Source organism: Larus michahellis, chromosome 6 (genome assembly GCF_964199755.1).
Source record: "Larus michahellis chromosome 6, bLarMic1.1, whole genome shotgun sequence".
NCBI lineage: Eukaryota > Metazoa > Chordata > Aves > Charadriiformes > Laridae > Larus > Larus michahellis.
In genome coordinates this window covers 42780395-42801398 of record NC_133901.1, presented here as the reverse complement: position 1 = coordinate 42801398, position 21004 = coordinate 42780395, and the positions used below count along the sequence as shown (strand labels likewise).

General features: G+C 42.5%; 2 protein-coding genes across 31 annotated transcripts in view; one reads left to right on the top strand and one right to left on the bottom strand.

The window, feature by feature from the left end:
* LDB3 (LIM domain binding 3) overlaps window positions 1–18937 on the bottom strand; it is a 129463-nt gene extending 110526 nt beyond the window's left edge. For 15 of the 28 annotated variants that reach the window (XM_074591015.1, XM_074591018.1, XM_074591019.1 and 12 more), the window contains exons 1-2: window positions 12225–12313; window positions 12005–12130 (exon numbers count right to left, since the gene is read on the bottom strand). In XM_074591015.1, the coding sequence (XP_074447116.1) occupies window positions 12005–12097 (93 nt within the window). In that variant the 5' untranslated portion in view covers window positions 12098–12130; window positions 12225–12313. Of the gene's footprint in view, window positions 1–12004; window positions 12131–12224; window positions 12338–17348; window positions 17392–18603 lie in introns of those variants that run through there. The other 13 variants (XM_074591017.1, XM_074591022.1, XM_074591027.1 and 10 more) reach the window with 7 other exon arrangements.
* Window positions 18816–21004, top strand: part of WAPL (WAPL cohesin release factor) — a 160712-nt gene continuing 158523 nt past the window's right edge. For 2 of the 3 annotated variants that reach the window (XM_074591008.1, XM_074591006.1), the window contains exon 1: window positions 18944–19188. The gene's annotated coding sequence lies outside the window, so the exon portion shown is untranslated. Of the gene's footprint in view, window positions 19189–21004 lie in introns of all 3 variants that reach the window. The other variant, XM_074591007.1, reaches the window with a different exon arrangement.

Genomic DNA, 21004 nt, shown 5'->3' with positions numbered 1-21004 from the left:
CAAATAATTGTAAGTGTTACATTATACTAAAACTGCTCCTTTGTACTGTTTCCTGGACTATAGTTTTATTAGAACAAAAAAAATTACAAATTAAGTAATTGAGCTAAACACTCAGAGTGGCAAAAGAAAAAGACATCTACCCATATCATCAAGTGGCACGAAACTTGGGTCCAGCTTTGAATTCCTTCCCCATGGGAAGGATCAGCATCTCACACTGTACTTATAAAGTACAATACTGTACAAGACTGTCCTGCCTCCTTTCCAGGTTGTCTTTAGGACACATGAACTCCAGGGAATCGTGGGTGGAATGTATAAAAGATCTTATTGCAGCTGTTTGTACTGCACCTGTTCAAGGGATAAATAAAGCATCTAAGTTCTAGTTTTGGTTTCATTCGCTGCCAGTCCCTTGATGTTCAAAGAAATGATATACCACCTCCTCATCTTGTCAATCATATTGCAAACATGTCTTCAATATTGTGGAAGTGATGATCACTTTTTTTTTTTTTGCAAAGAATGTTCCCACAAGCTGGGATAACCTCTGTGACAAGTCACACACACACTGGGAAAAACCAATGGCTCTTCACTTCAGATTCTTCCAGACAGCAACCCTGTTCATGCAAGTTATCAATCCTTAGACCTCTTCCCATTTTTACTAGGAAAGGAATTAGAATTGGGTCTAGATGAAACTGACCTGAAATTAAAAGTGAATTAATTCACAAATTCTCTAGAGCTTAAAGAATGTTTATTCTCCTTTGGTTTTTCCCCGACTTTATTCACCTCTGACTCCCAAAGCTAGAAAAATGTTATCATATTGTATAAAAGAAATACTAGATCTGTGTGAGTTAAGATCCAGACCTTTTTGATGTGAGTCATTGAGGTCTTTCCATTGACATTTAGGACACACATGCACATCTCCACAGGGCACATTTTCCACAAAAATCTTGTTACTGTTACTCTGCAGGGCAGATTTTATTTTTTTTATTAAGTCTTTTACTCACTTGCCTATTTCTTTAGGCCAGCTAAAGAAAGTTTTCTAGAAATTCAATGAAGTAAATGATGCTAGCCTCAGAAGATACAACCTGGGTTTATAAAAGATGCACATATTCCCGTGTTTTGCCATGAAGAATTTACAGAAATGCTCACAAACAATATCTGCTTGTTTGTTGATTGTTGAGTGTTTGTGTTGTGTTTTTGTGGTGTTTTTGTGGTTTTTTGTTTGTTTGTTTTTTTAAAGAAGATTAATGTGTCCTATCTATGCTCAGCATATTTTCTTCAGAGAAAACATTGGAGATTACAGTCTAAAATAGCATTTTGCAGGGTGAGGAAGTGAAGTTCTGCAGAAACTTCAGCACAGAAATGTAGAAAAAGGGAATTGCTCATGAGCAGGACCAAAACATCATTTTGCGAGCCATAGAATGTTTCGGTTGTAAAGGGAGGAAAGTCTTACAGGAATTCTCAGTGGAGATATACTCTATTCTCAACACAGAAATTATATTGGTGTAAGTTGCAGCTTGGGTTCCCCAACTTAGGGTAAAAACAACTATTTAACACAGCAATGCATGTAATCAGAGAATTCTTGCTGTCTTTCCCTTCACTGCTCTATGAGAAATTGTAACACCTTGTGGAAGGGTCTGTAACTTTCACGTTCCAAATGCAGTGTTCATCTCTGCTCTTCTACTCACAGTACACTTAATCTAAACATCACTGAAAGCTGGGAGCAAAGAAAGGATGGTGGACTCTGATGAGGAAGAATGCGGGGTAAAGCAAGGAAAGGCAGGCAGGGGAGGAAGCCCCCATCAGCATCCCAGGCATATGGAAAGAAGAGACAGCAGAGTACCATGCCACACAGAGCAAGGATGAATGCCAGGAGCCCCCATAGGGGTCTCCCACATGACCAGAGACCACAGTAATATCAGTACTTGCCTTTGCAGCCAACCACCACAACAACATATAGTTCTCAAGTGTGGGATAGTTCCTCCCTCAAAAGAGAGGATAGTTTTGCTACACCTCAGGGGCGAAACAGCCAAGCAATTCTGGCACCCTAATAATCTGTTCGCTCTTTCTGTCAGGGGCTTACCTCCAACAGCCTGCTACCCACAACTCCGCACACTCATCCTGAACTACTGACAACTATACGCCAACATAGCACATATAGTTTAATTTTAGAAATGTACTGCTTCTTTTACACTGAAAAGAAGCAGTACGGAGCAGTAGGCAATTAAACTGAGAAGAGATTGCTGTTCAAATAGGTTTGGGTTGTTTTTGTTCAAACAAGCCATGACACTTACAGACTTTTGACCACTTCTTGTCATCAAGAAAGCAAAGCAGACACATAATAGAAAAATCCTCATCCGCCCCACCCCATACAGTTGGCAAAAGGGTTTAACCTTGAATAGTTTGATAGATAATTTAAGCAAACAAGTGAGACTAGAATCTTCTGGACAGGAAAGCAATTTTGACAGTAGGTCAGGAGGGTACTTGTATTTTGCAACTCCTGTAAAAAAATTAGCCAAAAGACTATCCATTTATTTCTTACACTAGTTAATCTTAGCCAGCTCTCATGAAAAAGAACATCTTGTTTTGGCTGCCTATTTCTTTTTTAAACACCTGCCATAGTACCAACTGCCCTTGACCATTTCTGAACCAGCTATGACTAGGTAAGGAGAGAATGCTGACATTCTCAAATAGAGCAGGATGGTCCCAGTGACCCCCAGGATCAAGAAAAGGCAGCCCAAATTCACCCTAATACCAGAGCATTCTGATTTGGCACTACGTACCAGAATCTGGGGTTACATGTAGTATTTTTGGAGTTTTGGATACCATGTCCCATTCCAGAAGCTTGAGGTAAATGTAGCATTCATTCCAATTCAAAATAGCTTCCTAGGTTACAGGATGCTCTAAATATAGCATGAGAATCCCATAGAGGCTTCTGAAGAGTGTGCATGGCCCCCCAACCAGGTATAATAAGGACTATAATGCCTTACAGTTATTTTTCTTCATGCCACAAAGACCAATTGTCACTAATGCTGGCTTTAAACTGAAGAGCCATAAATTGTTAAAGTAAATGTGTGCCCTTAAACCTGTTACCTTTAACGAAAATAAGGGTTTATGTGTATTAATAAGTATGGCTAACCAAGTGAGGGAGCCAAAATAGCACAGCAGCTGGAATTTGGACTCTGAGGAAGGGAAAGGAGGGGATATGGTGCGAGCATATGAAAGGCTGAGTTCCTCCTAATCCTCAGCTGCCATTGCTACAAATCAAGTGTATTTGGAAAGATTTTGGGGAAAGGTTAACACCTATTTATGCACAGTGTTCAGGCACTGAACACCTGTGGCACAGATGATCACAACACCAGCTACGTGTGTGGGAGGTGCAGAAAGTAACTCTACCCTTGCAAGGGGATTTGCATGCCTTTAAGACATTTGACCCATTACGTCTTCCTAAAAGGAGAGCAAGATCTCATTGACTTTCTGGAAAAATGGCTGCTAGCCACTGCTAACAAAAGAGGAGTCACCTTGTATGAAGCATGTTCAAGATGTCATCTGGAGCCATTTGTAAGCTGGAAATGAATTTTTTTCAGGGTACCTAATTACAAAAAACACAGAGTGCTTATGCTCGAAGTCAGGGGGTGGAAAAAAGTTCTTTCTTCCCCCTATAAATAAGAGCTGGGTGCTCTTATTCCTGAAATCTCTCAGAACAACACAGCTTCACATTTTTGGGAAAAAAAAAAATAAAATACACTCTTTGGAGACCTGCAAATGAAAGTTTTTAGGACTGTTCCCAAAGGATACCCAACAGTAGAGCTGGACTAAGCTTCAGGGCCAGATTCACACTGATGGCTCATATGATCAAGCTTTTATTTCACTTAGGCCCTTAACTTATGATAACAGCTAAGTAAAATACATCTTTTTTTTTCCTCATCTATGCAGCACATTTTGACAGGTGATACCTGTTTGTTTTTAAGTGTATGATATTATGTAAATTATAGGTCAACAGAATGTGACTGAACAGCAGATTTGTTAACATCTTTGTCCTCACTCTGCACCGGCAAGAATTAAATTTTTTATGAAGTGACATTTATTAAGTATCATAACATACTTTTGTCAAATTAGGATTTAAACATTTAGACAATTGTAAGAAAAAGCCTATTTGAGATTTTGCTCTCAGGTAACCTTTTTATTAAGGCTTAAATTACACTACTACAGAAGCAACAGCCCTTTAATGTGCTATATAAGCCATCCTTTTTCAATTAGCATTATTCATTTCAAAGTATACCATAGCTGACATTGCCAAACATTGTTTTAAATTAATTTATTTCCTCAAGACATGCAAGTGTCAATTTTTACCATGTTCAGCAAAAAATTCCCTCCTTCCTCTCCTCTTCCTCATGATCTTTCACTGGGGATTAATAACTTACCTGCACATTGAGCATCAAGCTCTTCCTATAACAAAACACAGTAAAAAAAAAGCAGTATTTGTATAATATTAGACAGTATTTAACGCTATATTATGCATTAAAATGGTGGCATCTCAGGTACCTGTGTGCAGAAACTTCTAGTTACACACACAAAAAAAATCAACTATATCAAATTGTTTTCTCAGCTAGCTCCAGTCCACTATGAATGCTAGATTATAAAGATGACCATTGCATTTTGTATACCATTTTGATACTTTCAGAGTGCTACTGAAGGTTAGCTGTTTGGGTTTTTTTAAATACCCACATGTTCTAGAGTTATAAAATAACATACTCTTTATGCTACTAATTAGACAATAAGAGTGGCCAGATGGGAACTGCTGTTGCTAGTATAGAAAGTTAATGTTAACGTATTTGCAGAAAAATGTTAACGTATTTGCAGAGATAATTTCCCTCTTTGTGTTCCACTTGTTAAAGTAAGAGACTTTCCTCTCCACTTGGAGAACATTTTGCAATAATGTGTTCAGAACGGAGCTAATGACAGGGTTATCTACTGTGTTATGAAGACAGCCATTTACTGAGTTCAGACGTCAGAGACTAATAAAAAGTTCTACCTGAAAAAAACTTATTGTGCATTTTAATTATAAAGCACTAACGGTTCACCAGCTTTAAATTCATAATTTAATGGTTACCTCCTGCAGTGTTTACTAGTTCTAAAGGATCTGCAAAATTATTAACTTTACCATAATTAAGTAAATCTGAGGCCTTCCTGAAATACTACATCAACTATATTCTCAACTAAATAAACTCTAGGTCAAAGTCTGAGCAGTTTGTCAGACCAGAATATCCAGTTGCCAGGGAACATTGTTAAAAATTAAAACAAGAAAAAAATTAACATAACTCATTTGAGTTGTGGACCTGTTTCCTTAGGTTAAGAAACCTTCTCCTCCTCCTCCATGAAGACACAGTAACTATGGTTATCCCCACTTGTGAACTTCTCAGTTTCTCAGTCAACACTGCCTCCTGTTCAAGGGAAGGGTTATGTTACCCTCCCTTTTGCAGGAAAGCTGCAAAGTCACTATGGAGTGGGGGTTTTTGGCATAAGTAGTAAAGCTATCACCAAGAAATACTGACAGTATTTATAACTGAGTTGGTAGTTGCACAGATGCCATTCAGCCCAATTATTTCATATACTGAGCCCTTTTCACGAATAATGCCACATGAGCATTGATGATTCAGATGCAATCACACCCCAAAGAGAAAAGCTGCATTTAGCAGATAAAATAAAAGGCTTCAAACCCACTGGTTATGTATTATGTGTTGGAATAGTCAGAGCAGCAGGTTTCATGATATATCATCATTTAAGCCAGTACCTCAGCTATTACAGTCCATTATTCGTATTAATCTGGCCCAGATTCTGACAGGGCTAAATATTTCTCCTGAAATTCAAAACACGGACAGAATTGAGAAACAGAATCTTCAATAGAGCTATGCATGATGTCTGCACAGATACTGTGCAGAGTACATAATACTCCTTTATTTACCTCTGGCCTTCAGCAGTGAGCTTAGTATTTAGTGATTACTTTAATCATACAAACAGATAAGAGAGGCTGCCTTTCAGTTCCAAGTGTGTACTTGATGAGAAGTAATTTGACCAAGGAGAAATAATTTGACCAAGAGCTGTAGTTAGCTCCATATCCTTCCTGAAAGTTATTTGGTCGAGTACAGTACATGCATTCAAATCACATTGCATTATGATGCTAAGATTTAAATAAAAATAATAATAAAAGGACTCTTCCCCTCAAAATCCTGAGTTTAAAGATACAACCACAAGCCGCATGGATTTTTCAGAATGTTTTCTGCAAGGAAAGAAAATAAATGCTTCGTATACCATGATTGTTTAACCAGAAAGGAAAAAGAGTACATATTGTGCTGGAACTGCTTTGTATTACAAAAAACAGGTATTTGTTGAACTCAAACCTTGTCCTGAAGTGTTAGCAGCTTAGGTGAAACATCCATTCATATTACTCCTCAGACCTGATACAGTGTTTTTGATCAAGACAAGGAATGTTGCTTCTCTCAGAATAGCTAATGCCTTACCTCTTAGACTACCTGCACAGCCAAGTTTAAACCTGTTCTGCTGTATTCAGAGCAGAGACTTGAGTCATCCCCAGTATCCAGGAATGTTCTGATCCCCAGGCCCCAGAACCCATCTCTCTCTCTGGCCCAATAACTATTATTTTAAAAGAATGCAACTAGAGAATTTGCTCCTTCCCTCCTTATCCAACATACAAGTGCCACTTGTGTTTGATGAGAGAGGCAACCATATCATACAAATGGCCTATATATTGAACTGTCACTTATAGTGTAGATGCTGACTACTGGGAACAGCTCAAATAAACAATACCAAAATCAAATACTCGCAGGGTTCAGGATCACAGAAATGCAAATGTTTCTGATAACTGTGGCTGTAAGCATACCAGAATCAGCTTGCAAATTAGTTTGAAACCATGACAGATACCATCTAAAGTAACTAGCATTCTCTCATGATACTGACACATACAGTACATATAACAAATGGCGGCATGTAATAAAATTCAGGTTGCTATAACTTTGGATGGGGTGACTCTGTTGCTCAAGAAGTGATCTGCAAATTGAGCAGATTATGGCTTCTAGTATTGTGGGGGACTTAACACTTAGAGATGAAAAAAACCCTCTCAGTTGCAGTTGTGTAGGACAGCTACTCAGCAGTTTGCTTCACCAGAGATGGATGCTAAACAGGTGACGTGGAGTCAGCATTTCAAGGGAACTTGTTAAGTTTCTTCAGTTCAGTCAATACAGGTACACTTCACTCTTCTGATTACAATTTATGTACAGCACCACATGGCCATCCAAATGACAGCTGCAAAATCATAATGCCTGACCCAGATAATCTGAGATTTCCCTGCCTTCAAGAATAGAAGAAAAGAAGCTAAGAGGGACTCCCTTTGCCCATCACTTGCCTGTTGTAAGGCACTGATATCCCATATGCAATAAGGCCAACAGGAAATTAATACTCTCACATAGCTCCTCTAAAGGAAATGCAGTCGCACGGAGAGATTGACATATGTATGCTAGGGATAAAGGAGAGACACAAAGTAATCAGGAAAAGATGATGGTAAAGGAAAGAGTCCAACATATGTGAGAAAAGCCTTCCTGCTCCTCCAGAGACATGGACTGAGAAATGCTAGAACGGGGGGGGGTTTGCCCCCCCAAAGAACTGTTTCAGGCTGCTTGTATCAGAGTAAGTATACAGATTCAGCGAATTTAATTTTTTTTATTAGTGTCTGCCATTTCCCCTCACTGCGCTTATGTCATCACCAGATTTCAACTTCTTCCTCACTTAATAGAATAAAGCCAAAGTAGTTCTCCAACAGTTTTGTTTTGTTTAAGCACTGTCTCCTTCAGCTTCAGGATCTGGTTTTTGATTTGGAACACAGGAAACATTAAAAAACCCTCTATTAGGAAACACAAAACTGTATGGATAATCCCAGAGTAAATATACCAGTCAAGTGTTACTGTGCTGTTCTGGATAATATTTACGCCATCTCAGATGATGATAGTTTTTGCATACCTTTCAGCTCATTGCATCACCTGCAAGCCAGTCTGTCTCACTAGAAAAAGCTTGCTGTTCAGCAATAATCATTCACAAATATATGAAGAGGCTCTGCTATTGCGTCCACCCATGTACAATCATACCATCTTAGGTAACATGGCAGCGCAGCACGGCACTTAGATAATTAACTATGCCTAAAAGCCTTCTTTACAGAGGATTAGGTCTATAAAATTAATGAATTCTGCTTGCTTCCAGACAGTTCATGCAAGCAGTAGGAGAAAATAACCTGCTTTGCTGCCCACGTCAGTTCAGAAAGACCAGATTTATGCATATGATCACACCACTGGTGACAGCTCTTAGCACTGCCAACAACTTGCAAGTCTCATTCATTTCAGTAGGACTGACAGATGCTCAGCTTTACTAAGAGTCTGTCAATACTGTTTTCCTACCTCTGCTACCCACCCATGACACCTCATGACAGAATTTGTTGTGGAGGGTAGGATGGTCTGCAGGGTGGGGACTCAAAAAATATTTTTAAAGTCTTCCCAGATTATTTTCTAATGCCATTGTTAGAGTGGGAAATCTACAGAGTGACCTTAACTCTTCTCCACTTGTTTTTGTCTCCTCTTTTCCTGTCCCTACCCTCCTATGTTAGTCAGGCAGTTATTTTTAGATAAAGAACAGATAGGCAGAACAATCCATTTCAGGGAAACACCTATCACCCAGCTGACTGACTGTGACTCTTGTGTCATATGCTGCTGACTATTCAGCAGTGAGCTGATCACCTGGACATACCTGAAGGGAAGGAAATACGTCTCAGACAGCATTTTAAGGAGTACTTTAAAACTGAACCGTTGTGCCAAACGGCTCTGACTTAATTCCCTTTCTTGCTCACTGTTTTAAGAGCATTTTCCTGAATAGAAGCATTAGCAATGCCACAATCTTGCATTGTGCTTTTGTCAGTAGGCTTCAAAGTCCTTCAGGTTTTCTCCCGTTTCTCAGGTGGAGAAGTGCAAGCTGAGTGTCAATTGCATGGGGCTGGCTGACACAGTGCAGGTCAACAGACAGCTAATCCACAGCTCTAGTTTCTAAGTCTAGGGTGCCCACTTTAGTTCTAGGTATGGGCTAGCTTCATACTGGCACAATACTAGCTTCTCCTTTTCAGGAAGGTCCTCGGAAACATGCAGGCATAAGACTATAGGTGGGATGAACAATCCCGGCATGGTAGACTGTTGCCGTCATCTTTCTCAGGAGCTCAGAGGCAACTCTCTCATGGCATGACTTGCTGCATGACAGAAGAGCACAGAGCCTCCATGAAAAAGGATGAATCTTTTGTTCTCTCACAAGCAGTCTTATTGCTTGGGGGCAGGTTGAGCATAATGAGCGTGTCTTCATGTAAACCCTATCTGCCTGCAGAGAGGGATACTATGCGTATCTAGGCAAAAGGGCTGCAGCGCATCTGGTATTAAAAGCAATTATAAGACCCTCTAATTTGAAGTGTTTGGGGTTTAGGACTCCTCTTGCACATAGGTCTAATCTCACCTCAGGGCAGCTATAGATCAAAACCAGCCCATAGATAAGTGCATGGCATCCACTGGCAACATTTAGAGCTGTGTGCCCTTCACAAGAAGGGGATTTTCCTCACAGTTATCTTCCCTCTCCCACTCCCCGCCAAGGATATGTTGAAAATGTAAGTACAGCTTTCCTTTTCCCCCATGGTAAGGTCGCAATTATGGCTAAGTTCACAGCTCAACTTACTTATGACTGCAAATTGCCGATTAAGGGAAATATCTGATCTGTTTGAAGATACACTTATGTGAAAGATGCTAAAGAAAATATAGACTTTAAGAATATTATCATCAAGACACATATTACACTGTGTTCCAATTAAAAAAATATCACAACCAGTAGGCATTCCTACTCCAGCTCCCCCTGAAAGAGGCTACATTCATTTCTGCATACCTGCTTTTCCCCTCTAAGACAGGCTACAAAATCCAACCCTATCCCAAAGCAATGCTCCCAAGTGAAAGCTGGGCCTCACTGGAGAAGAGTTCAAAACATTTAACAGTGCTTACTGACACTTCTACTGCTGGAAATGCAGCCAGCTGTGTGAAGAGGTAATTCCTCCACACCTCTGGGAATGCAGCCATTGCAGATTCACTCCTGCTCATCATATGGTCTCCAAAGCCCCATGAGAATCATATAGCCTTTGGGCATATTGAGTATTCTTCAAGAGATTATAATCTGAGACAATGGATTCTTTGGGAAACAACTGGTTTTTCATTTCTGGTTATGACATAAACAATGGAAGTGCCACAGCCCCAGCCCTTGACTGACAACCTCCAGGTATGACTGAATTACTTATAAAAAAATAATCAACACCATACAGTGCGGGCTGCAAAGTGTCATGAAAATGCCTACAAAAATATGTTGGCACCTCTGTACTTACCTTGGGTGGAATAAGGAAAGAAATACCAAAACTATTTACCATAGTGAAATTAGTACAAATTTATTACATGAATTTATTTTTGTGGGCAGGGGTGGTGTTTTTGTTATTTTTTTGCATTTTCATTTTTAATAACACTGACAGAACAGCCTTCTTTGCAATTACTATGCTGCTTCTGCAAAAGGGGTTATGAAAAGTTCCTCTCATCATCACAGGACTTAGTATTACAGTAAATAAGGCTTTATCTTCAGTGAAAGGAATATTGTGCATAAGAATAAGGGAGATCAAATAATACAGAGCTTTACAGTATGAATATGAAATAGCATAGTTAAGATTTCAGAAGCTCACTGGTGACTTTGAATCATGATTGTTGCAGGGATATCAATTTGGTACCCACAAGTTAACAGACCATATGTTTTCATTACAAAAAAAACCAACCAGTTTTTAAAATAGTTTAGGTGGCTTTTTTTTTTTTTTGCAGTGGAGCAGACCTATTGTTTGCCTACTATTTGTTTGTCTGATTAAATCAGGCTGGTATTCCTTTTAAACACTGTTATATAAGTAACATCTCTTGTCATCGCACTGCAAAATAAGCCTTCTGCAGGTGACTGGTGGAACCAAGATGTCTCTGAAAAGATCTGAACATTCTGGAACAGATTTGAGACTGTCAGAAAGAAAAAAGCGGGGGGGGACCCAAAAAAAGGAGGGGGGAGCTTCAAGAGGTAGTAGAAAGCAGAGCTCCCAAACCAGAAGTTACACGGAACTATCTAGTTTGTTAAGGGTAGGAAAGGGAAACACAAATTTCCTGAAAACGGTACAATGTTAAAAACTTTTAAGAAACTAAGCTAATTTAGGTAATAAGAGCACTCTACTGCAACACCTTAAAATATTGCTTTTAGGAAAAAAAAAAACAAAAAGATGGCTAGGAAATAAATGGGCTAATCTGTAATTGACAGATATACCAGGTAATTAATTATTAAATAACATGCTGTTTGTCAGTTGCAAATGGAAAGCTTCTGCATAATTTAAGACTGTATTTTAAGCATTATTGAGTCTTCTGCTCGACATGTTTAATTTTCATCCCATTATTGCTCCCCCCCAAAAGAGGGGACGTGTATCCCTATCTTTGTCCAGTTTTAACACCTAAACTTCATGAACTTACAAGCATTTACACATTTATTTTCTAGAAACATAATTTTATATTCCCATTCATAGTTGTTCTACTCCCTTCCCCCAAACAGACAGTACCAGTGAGGTCCCTATCAGCAGAAAAAGAGACAACACTGTACAAAATAGAAGTGGAAGCTTATTTAAGAGAGACGGTATTGTCATTCTTAAAAAGATACTAACCAGGACTGTCTTCCTAAGGCATCATCAATGCCAGGCTGTACCTTGAACTGGTATATTTAAAGTCCACATTACATTCTCTTTTCAGACCTACCTGCAAAGATCCTCTATTTCACTAGGCCAAGTCAGAGTGTACATATGACTGGTTTACTGCTATTTTCCAACCTAAACAAGATCAACAAAGTTTTTTTGCTCACTTACTCTGGAGATAGTCAAGGGCATGTTGAAGTCCTTGCCCCCTTGCAGCCGGAAACCCCAGGGTCCAGGTCCATTCAGAGTCACGCTGTAAGCCATTTTGTATCTCTTTCACAAAGCAACAAGGTGGCACTACAGAACAGAAGGATGGGGTAGACAGAGAAAGTGTCAGAAAACAGAATGGGAAGAGTTTTATATAATGAAAGCAATTCTCTTTCTGCCTTGCCTGTTCAGTCCTGCTGGGATATCACCTAAGAATAGATGGGAGCTATAATGCAGATGCTGATATCCCAGCTGAGTGGGGACCATAAAAGGTTTGCAACCAGACACCTACTATGCAAATACTTCATGACTCAGAGGTCTAATATAGCCCCCAGGGAAGGGGACAGATCTTTCTAGGCTTCTCAAGCCCCTCTTCATGCTCAGTTACTTTATGGGCAAAACATATTTTTTAATAAAACAAGCAAACAAAATCCCATGCTAAAATCCCAAACACCCAAATCTCTTTACTAATCTGTTAACAACTGCACAGCCATTTGTAACTTCTGCTTCAGAACATCCATTTATTGCACTGTGATATATAATGTACTACAAACAAGTTCTTTTTACATAGATTTTTCCATATGTAGCAGGAAAGGCTCCAAAAAAGAGCGTTTACCTTCTTTCGCATTGGTTTGTTAAACTGAAAAAAGTATACACTACATGCATTTAGCATCACAAAACCCCCCTACAACTTAATGTTTGGCTGTGGATTCCATAGCCCTTGCTTTCTCAGGGTAAAATTAGAATTTATTCTCTTTGAACGCAGATAGAGGTGTTATGGGTTATTTAATTTCCATGGCAAAAGCACAGTTACGCTACATACCTGTCTCATTATTTCAATACAGGTCTTCTAAAGGCATGACACTTAAGTAGAAGGCTAAGAATATAAATACCTAGCTAACTGCTTCCTTAGTTCATTACTTGATTTTTCATAGCTTATATTCCAGCTGTTAGGCATTCCATAAAACTTTATAACATTTGTTCAGTAACACTGGAGAGCATTTCTGCCTTAGATCGGGAATAGGTAAAATACAGAGAACACGAGGGAAGGGGAGAAGCTGTTGGCAGAACTACAGACATAAACAAAAAGTTTCTGCTCTCAGGATAGAGCTATAAACATTAAATAATGCTCACCACTTTCAAGTCATTCATATGTGCAGGACCTCCAGAAGCACTCTACTGTATCTCCACAGCATCCCTACCTTTACCCACCAGTTACAAAGAAATTTCCATTATGTTAAGGTGAAAAAAACCAAACAAAGCATCAGTTTTACCCTGATAACCAAAAAGACAACCCAAACCACATAATGCACTAGAGTGATGTAGCTGAGTTTGAACACTGATAATAGGTTGCTCTGACCATACACGTACCATAAAACGTTGACAGAAAAACTGGTGGTGAAACAGCAGAGAGCAAACACTACCGGGGCCCCAGTCTTTTTCTGAGGAGACGGTCAATAATTTTTCAAAACCATGAGGCAATAGAAGTGTTTGTTTAGTATTCACAGTGGCAAAAAAACATTTGTACAAGGGAATAATTATGCTCCGCATAGACACTAGACTAAACCACATAACTGTATTTTTTAGTCAGAGGTCCAAATTAAACCACAGAAATTCACAGGGATTTGAGTGGAAGTTGCACTCAGCCAGTAGAACTGGCCCAAAGCAAAATCAGTGCAGACAGCAACATACAGCTTGAAAAGAAAACAGGTTTCTGATGTCTCACAAATACCTTGAGGACACATTTACATTAACAGCATTTGGAACCTAGCCTGTATAAGGCCACAACCAGTGGTGCTTGGATGATTACTTTGAGGGAAGACAAAACTAACTTGTTGCACTTCAAACAGCAGAGTTTTCAGGCCTGCCAGTTTATCCAGTAGTTCTCTTTCCAAAGGCTGGTACTGGTTATTTTTATTTATTTATTTTTTAAAATGCAGACACAGATGATTGAAGGTAAATTCCCATTGCAGTATTCCTTTCCTTTTTCTAGGAATTCGCTGTTGTTTTTTAATGCCCTTTCTTGGCTCCATTTCAAGGGTTCAGGAGAATGGAATAAAACGAGGAGTAAGATAAACATGGCAAATCATTGCTTCACTAGTAGAGACAGTATGACAGAAAAAAGTATTAGAAGAGAGGTCATGTTTTTACAGACTGTGAATTCTTCCTATTATCTTCCTATACTTAAATCTTCAGTCATTTGTTAAAAAAAAAGGGGTGGGGGGAGGGAAACAAAACCCAGAACAGAATAAAACTACACAGTCATCAAGCTGAACAGAGCTAAGCATTAAGAAACAGGGATACTCCTGGGCTGCTTAATCAAGAACTATATGCTTCTATCCTACTTTCACATGTGTAACATGCCATTTGCTTATCAGTTTAGGACATCTGAAAGTGTCTGTGAGATCTTTTGAGGCTGAGTGGTGCGCTAGGAAACTAAAGCGGTAATCTCATTAGGGGCACTGTCATTTGAATGAAATGTTAAACTGAGATCACTTGTTCCTACTCCTTTGGTTTCTGTCTGGGTCTGCATGAACATTCAGCATAGCTTAGCACTTTTAAAAAGAAAGTGTAGAGGATATGCCAGTGTCCTGGCCAACATTCCCCTTAAACACAACAGGACAACAGCTCTTTCATGTGCTTGCATTATCACTACCAGGTTCATTTCGGAGTAAAAATATTCCACAGTTTTCTTCTTCTAGGCCTCCCTAAGTCCTTTCCCTCCTGTGCTTGTAGGAAGCTCTGTGCCTAATAATGGAGTGCGAAGAGTAAAGAAGCTCATTCTGTAGTCACAGCTTCATTTGCCAGGGATGGTAAGAGCACAGGTTTCGCTTGTCTTCCACAGACTTTTAATACAAGCAGCCTCTAAAGAAGAAAGCTGGTGATCCACCCAGATGACTATTTCAACCCTGTCCTATTTTCAAAGGTGAGAGACATGGGTGTTGTCACTATGTCAAAAATCCAGAGCAAATCCAGGAACCGGACTGGTAAGCAGGTACAGTGCCATCATAGCTACCAGCACAAACCTCAGCAAAAACTTCTGGGAAACCTGAGGATGAAACAAACTGTGTACATAATAGACAATCCCCTTGTTTTCAGAAGCTTGTGATGTTCAGATTAGGTTCTAGTTGCTTTACATAACTGCCTGTTAGACTGTTCCAAAAATCATTTTTTTTTGTTTGCTCAAATAACAGTATTTTGTTTCTCTTGGAGTGCCTTCTTCCCTACAGTCTCCGGCTATGTCAAAATTTATGACTTGCCTATAGTTCCCTCCCTTCAGACAGAAGCTATGCTGAGTCAGATGAGGTCACTGATGTAAGGAGTGACATTTAAAGAAAAAAAAAAGAAAACATATTCCAGGAGCAGGGTGACATTTTCTCTACAGATATCATAACAGAGCTGTCCAGAGCTCACCAGGTCCCCCCCGGAGCTGTCCCCAGCTGACTGATGGGAACAGTTGTGAGGAAGCTGGATGGGTACCAGGCTCTACAGCAGAGGAGAGTGCTGCCACCTCCAGCAAATGCCTTGGAGCCTGAGCAGAGCTGTCCTTCCACAGCTACGTCAGAGACGTTACACTAGCGGAAACAATTCACATATGCTAGGAGACCATGTTGTGAACCGACTTTAGGAAAGCTACAACTGCATGCTTGGGAGTGCATAGCCATTAAGTGAATGAAAGAAAAACCACTAGTGTCAATGCTAAATTAAGGTGGAAGGAAACAAGTAATGGAAATTCCAATTATTCAAGTTGCTACTACTTCATTAAGCGGGCCACATTACTCACTGGTTATATTTTAGTTGCATTGGTAGATGTGTTCATAGAAGACCCTTGCATTATTGTTTACTGCAGCAACAAGGTTGTATCATTTGTATCACCAAGCATTTCAGAAATAGATTGCTTGAGAGTTTGACTTCTGATCTGCAATAGGCTACGCATCTTTGGCATATAAAAAGACACATGCAAGGTCATGGTTTCAACAATCTTTTATGTTTTTCTTTAGGCGAGTGAAGGACTTGCCCTGCAGAGGAATAAACTATCATTTCTTCTTTAATAAAAAGATCTTCAATAAACTGGATGGACATTCCTTTAAAAAGCAATCAGATAAAAATACTGGCTGCCTTTGTTTAAGTTTCCTTCACCTGAGGGAGTGGCAGTACAGGAAGGCAGTATTCAGCTTTATGACAAACATGTCCTTTTTGTCTCATGGATTCCTGTACTGTCCCCAGTAAGATTATCTACACCTTTCAGAAGAGCGGAGCAGTGAGGAGAATGGGTCAGGAGCCTGTGAAGAAACTACTCACCTAAACAATTGCATGAAAAGCCTCAAGCTTTGTACCATATGTCTGATATGCAATCCTGGAGTTTTCCAAAATTTTGAATTAACCCTATGTTGATTATATTCCACATGGAATGATGAGGAAACAACAGCTATATTTGGGGACTGGCCTTCATTGCAATTCACAGGGCAAAATAGCATATATTTACTATATATTGGCTAATCAGTGCAACTGACACATTAGAGACGTAAAAGCTTTTTAGCTCTTAATTCCTACCTTGCCAATGTCAAACTGAATATAAGAGTAATTACCAAGACCAAGGATTTTCCCCACAAGTGCAAGATTCCTTCCAAAGCAAGACTATTCTACAATGCAAAAGAGCTCATTGATATCTCCTTTTCTTCACTGCTGAGCTCTGAACTAAGTTGAGCTAATCCTACTTGTACTTCCATGTACAGCTTTGTTTCACCCGTTTAATCAAAATCCTTCAGTTCTGACAGAACATTGTATTTCTGAGTTCCTCTTAGTACTTTTATCAAGTTGTCCTAAGTCCAGTATTTTGATCTTTCTTAAGAACCTATATTTTCTACCACACTTGGCTTCATCAAACTCTGCTTTGTCAGCAACTTACTAGTAACATGGTTTGTTGATCCCAACAGAATATAGTATTCCTGGGGAGATATGCTAGAGCAATATAATGGTGGAATATTATCTCCCTTCTCTGTAATGCAGTGCCTTCAGAAATGCAACTCAAACTGTTCCGTGTTTGGCTGTTTGCTGCTGCCAGTGTCACCTTACCGATTAATCAAATTTGCTCTTTACCCTCACCTCTAGACCCTTTGCCATGACTACTTTCACCATTACAGAAAAATGACATTTCACGCTTTTTTCTCTGCTAGGTGGCCTTTTTTTTCCTGATGTGACCTCTTTTCACAAACACAAAAGACTGGAAATACACCATAGTGTAGTCAGACTTGATCTTTAAAAGATTTGAAGACTTTTGGTAATTATGTTAAACTGGAAACCATACCTGTGGAGAGACAGGCTACCGAGGGAAGGGCTGGAAACCACACCTGTGGAGAGACAGGCTACTGAGGGAAGGGAAGAGGAAAAGGTACCTGTCCAGGCTGTTTACAAAGACTTTTTTCCCCCCCTGTATTACAAAAAGACTTAAGTGCATGTTACTAAGTTCTCACCTTAACAGCATTTCAGTCATTGTTTTTAAAGACACCCACTGCAGCATGTAATATCAACACTCCTATGGCACCTACCTTGCCAAGATATCATATTTTTTTTTTAAGGTAACGAACATCTAAACATCTGTTGTTGTTACCATCTCCTTTTTACATATGTAGCCATAGCACTTAAGTTACCAGCTTTAGGTCACAAAATGAGTAAACAGCAGCAACTGGATCAAAACGCGGGGCTCAATTTCTAATACAGGTACTCAAACCAGAAAGAGAAGGCTACAAAACGTGTTGCCATTCTGTTTTTATCATTCTTTCCCGACCCTGGGCTGAAACTAGGAAAGTTTATAGCAAGCCTGTCACTACTGTAATTTGTGCCTTGCTTCAGGTGATCCTAATTGACTGTTTTGGCTTACAGGGGAAAACAGCAAGAGAAAAAAACCCAAACACACATGAGAAAATGGCTAAAGAGGCTATGCGCAGATCATCGTCAGGTCCATATAGACCAGGGAACGAGCTGTGGCATCACTGTCACAGGACCTCGAGGGTGTTGGCTTGCCTCCAGAGAGCCTGAGGCTTGGCACAGCACAACGAACGTACAGCGAGGCTTAGAAGAGGGACCCCATGCCGTCAGTGTAGTTTCTCGGTTGCACAGATCCCTCAAGGATCCCGACACCACGCTGAGGTAGCACTGTGCCCCAATCCATATGCACACAAGGCTGCAAGGTTTAATCTTAAATTGAGCAAACTCCCAGAAATTAGAGTTCAGCCAAACGACTCACCCACTTGTTTCTGCTTTCCCAGTAAAGGCTTTACTGGGCAATGCTGTCCACTAGAGAAACTTTTCGGAGCTGCAGGGAGACTTTTAAAGACAGCAAGCGGCTCTCGCCCTACAGCCGCCTTTGGCTAGCACGGCGCCTGCCCCTTAGCCTCCCTACTGACGCCCTAACCGCCCCCCGCCTGCTGCTCCCTCTACGCGGCCGCTGGAGGCTGAGGGACCCGGGCGGCCCCCGCCGCCCCCGGCCCGGCTCTCTCCGCCTGACAGGCCTCATCCCCTCGCTGGGTACGGGCGCCGCTCCTCCCCTCAGCGCCACCCACCTTGCCCACTCGCCACCGCTACCTCCGGCCACGCTTCACCGTGTCGCGCCGCGGCGGGTGGGTGTCGCTAGGCGTGGGGCGGCCGCTTCGCCGCAGCCAAGCCCCCGAGCGGACCGAGGTCCCGGTCCCCGCCCCCGCCGGAGCCGCAGCTGCCCTCAGCGGGCGGCGCTTGCGGTCACACGCACCCACGGACATCACCGCCGCCCCGGGGGAGGGAAGCTGAGGGAAGCGGGAGAGGCGGCAGCTCCGAGGTGGAGCTTTTAAAGCGTCCGCGGCCCTTCCCGCCGCCTCCGCTGGGCCCGGGGCGCCGGTGCCCACTGGGCGCCGCGCTGAGGGGAGGCCGCCGGGCAGCGGGGCCGCCGCCAGGGGGCGCTGTGCGGGCGAGGAGGAGCGCGAGGGGCTTTGCCGCCGCGGGCGGTTGCGGCGCGAGCGCTGAGAAACCGTTAACTGCCGTGCCTCGACACTTCTTAAAAAAAAAAATCCGTTTTTTTTTTTTGAGCGTAGGTCGCCTCTCGGCCTTGGTGGCAGAGCAGGAAGGGGACACAAAGCTGTGGGGAGCGGTTCGGCTGAGCGCCGGGGGAGCAGGTACCCGGGGTGAGGGGGGGGGCGGCGGCAGGGCCACACGCGTGTGGGAGCCCTCAGGGCTGCGGCGAGGGGAGACATGGCGGCGGCGGCGGCGGCGGGGGCGGCGGGGGACACAGAAGGTTCGGGAAAGCGGCACTGCCCGCAAGGGGCACTGGGCTCCTCCTCTGGCAACGGCCCCGAGGGGCAGGCGGGAAACCAGTGTCCGGCCTGAGCTCGGCCAAAGCTCTTAAGCAGTGAGCTTTAATGCTTTGACAGCCTGTAGCCTGCACCCCGCCGCCGTTTACTCACCGCTGGAACAGGTGTGAAATTGGTGATTTCCCCTCAGGACAAGTAGAAGTGAAGGTTTTCCCCCTGCCCTCTGGTGGTTCACTGGCATTGATAGGTAATGGTCGCTTTAATTGAGTGGGAAAATGAAAACGAGAGCCTGACCGGAGACAAAGGGCTTGGAAAACAATTTAAAAAAAGTACAGAATGAAGATGTAATTGCCCACCGGAATTTAAGATACTTAGCCTTCTGGTAACTGCATATGACTGCTGAGTTTTGTCACAACCAAAGCTACCCGCTACCTACATTCAGCAGTGCTGTGTGAAGTTTTTGTAGCCTTCTCCCAAAAGTATCTTCCGGAAAGGCAGCTGTTTTCTCAGTGTAATGACTGAGACACTGCTTTATGACTTTGTTTAAAAAAAAAATAAAATCCTGTTCCCAAGCATTGAAACCCTTAAGCCTGCGAGGTGCCACACCTGAGTCACCTAGGATTTGCACAGGAGTGAGGGATCTGGACAGGGTGGATCGATGGGCCGAGGTCAGTGGTATGAGGTTCAACAAAGCCAACTGCCAGGTCCTGCACTTGGGTCACAGCAATCCTATGCTGCACTACAGGCTTGGGGAAGAGTAGCTGGAGAGCTGCCTGGCGGAAAAGGACCTGGGGGTGTTGGTCGACAGCTGGCTGAATATGAGGCAGCAGTGTGCCCAGGTGGCCAAGAAGGCCAACAGGATCCTGGCCTGTATCAGGAACAGTGTGGGGAAGTGATCGTCCCCCTGTACTCAGCACTGGTGAGGCCCCACCTCGAATACTGTGTCCAGTTTTGGGCCCCTCACTACAAGAGGGACATTGAGGTGCTGGAGCGGGTCCAGAGAAGGTCAACGAAGCTGGTGAGGAGTCTGGAGCAGAAGTTGTATGAGGAGCAGCTGAGGGAGCTGGGGTTGCTTAGTCTGGAGAAAAGGAAGCTGAGGGGAGACGTTATCGCTCTCTGCATCTACCTGAAAGGAGGTTGTAGCCAGGTGGGAGTCAGTCTCTTCTCCTAAGTAACAGGCAACAGGACAAGAGGAAATGGCCTCAAGTTGTGCCAGGGGAGGTTTAGATTGCATATTAGGAAAAATTTCTTCACTGAAAGCGTTGTCAATGTTGGAGCAGGCTGCCCAGGGAAGAGGTTGAGGTATTTAATAGTCGTGTAGATGTGGTGCTGAGGGTCATGGTTTAGTGGTAACTTGGCAGTGTTAGGTTAGTGGTTGGACTTGATGATCTTAAAGGTCTTTTCCAACCATGACGATTCCATGATTCTAAGCCCCCGGCCGCGGCGGGAGCTGGTCTGAGCTCGGCTCCTTCTCCGGGCGCAGGGGGGGCTGCGGCGGGGCCAGACGGTGTGCGGGGCCGTGCGTGCGGCTGCCCGGCGGGCCCGTCCCCGCGGCCGGCGCGGCGGCCCGGTCAGCACCAGGGACAGGCGCCGGGGCGGGGCGGGGGCGGCTCCCGAGACCTCTGCGGGGCGCGGAGGCGGGACCGACACCCCCGCACCCCGTCCGCGGGGTCTGGAATGG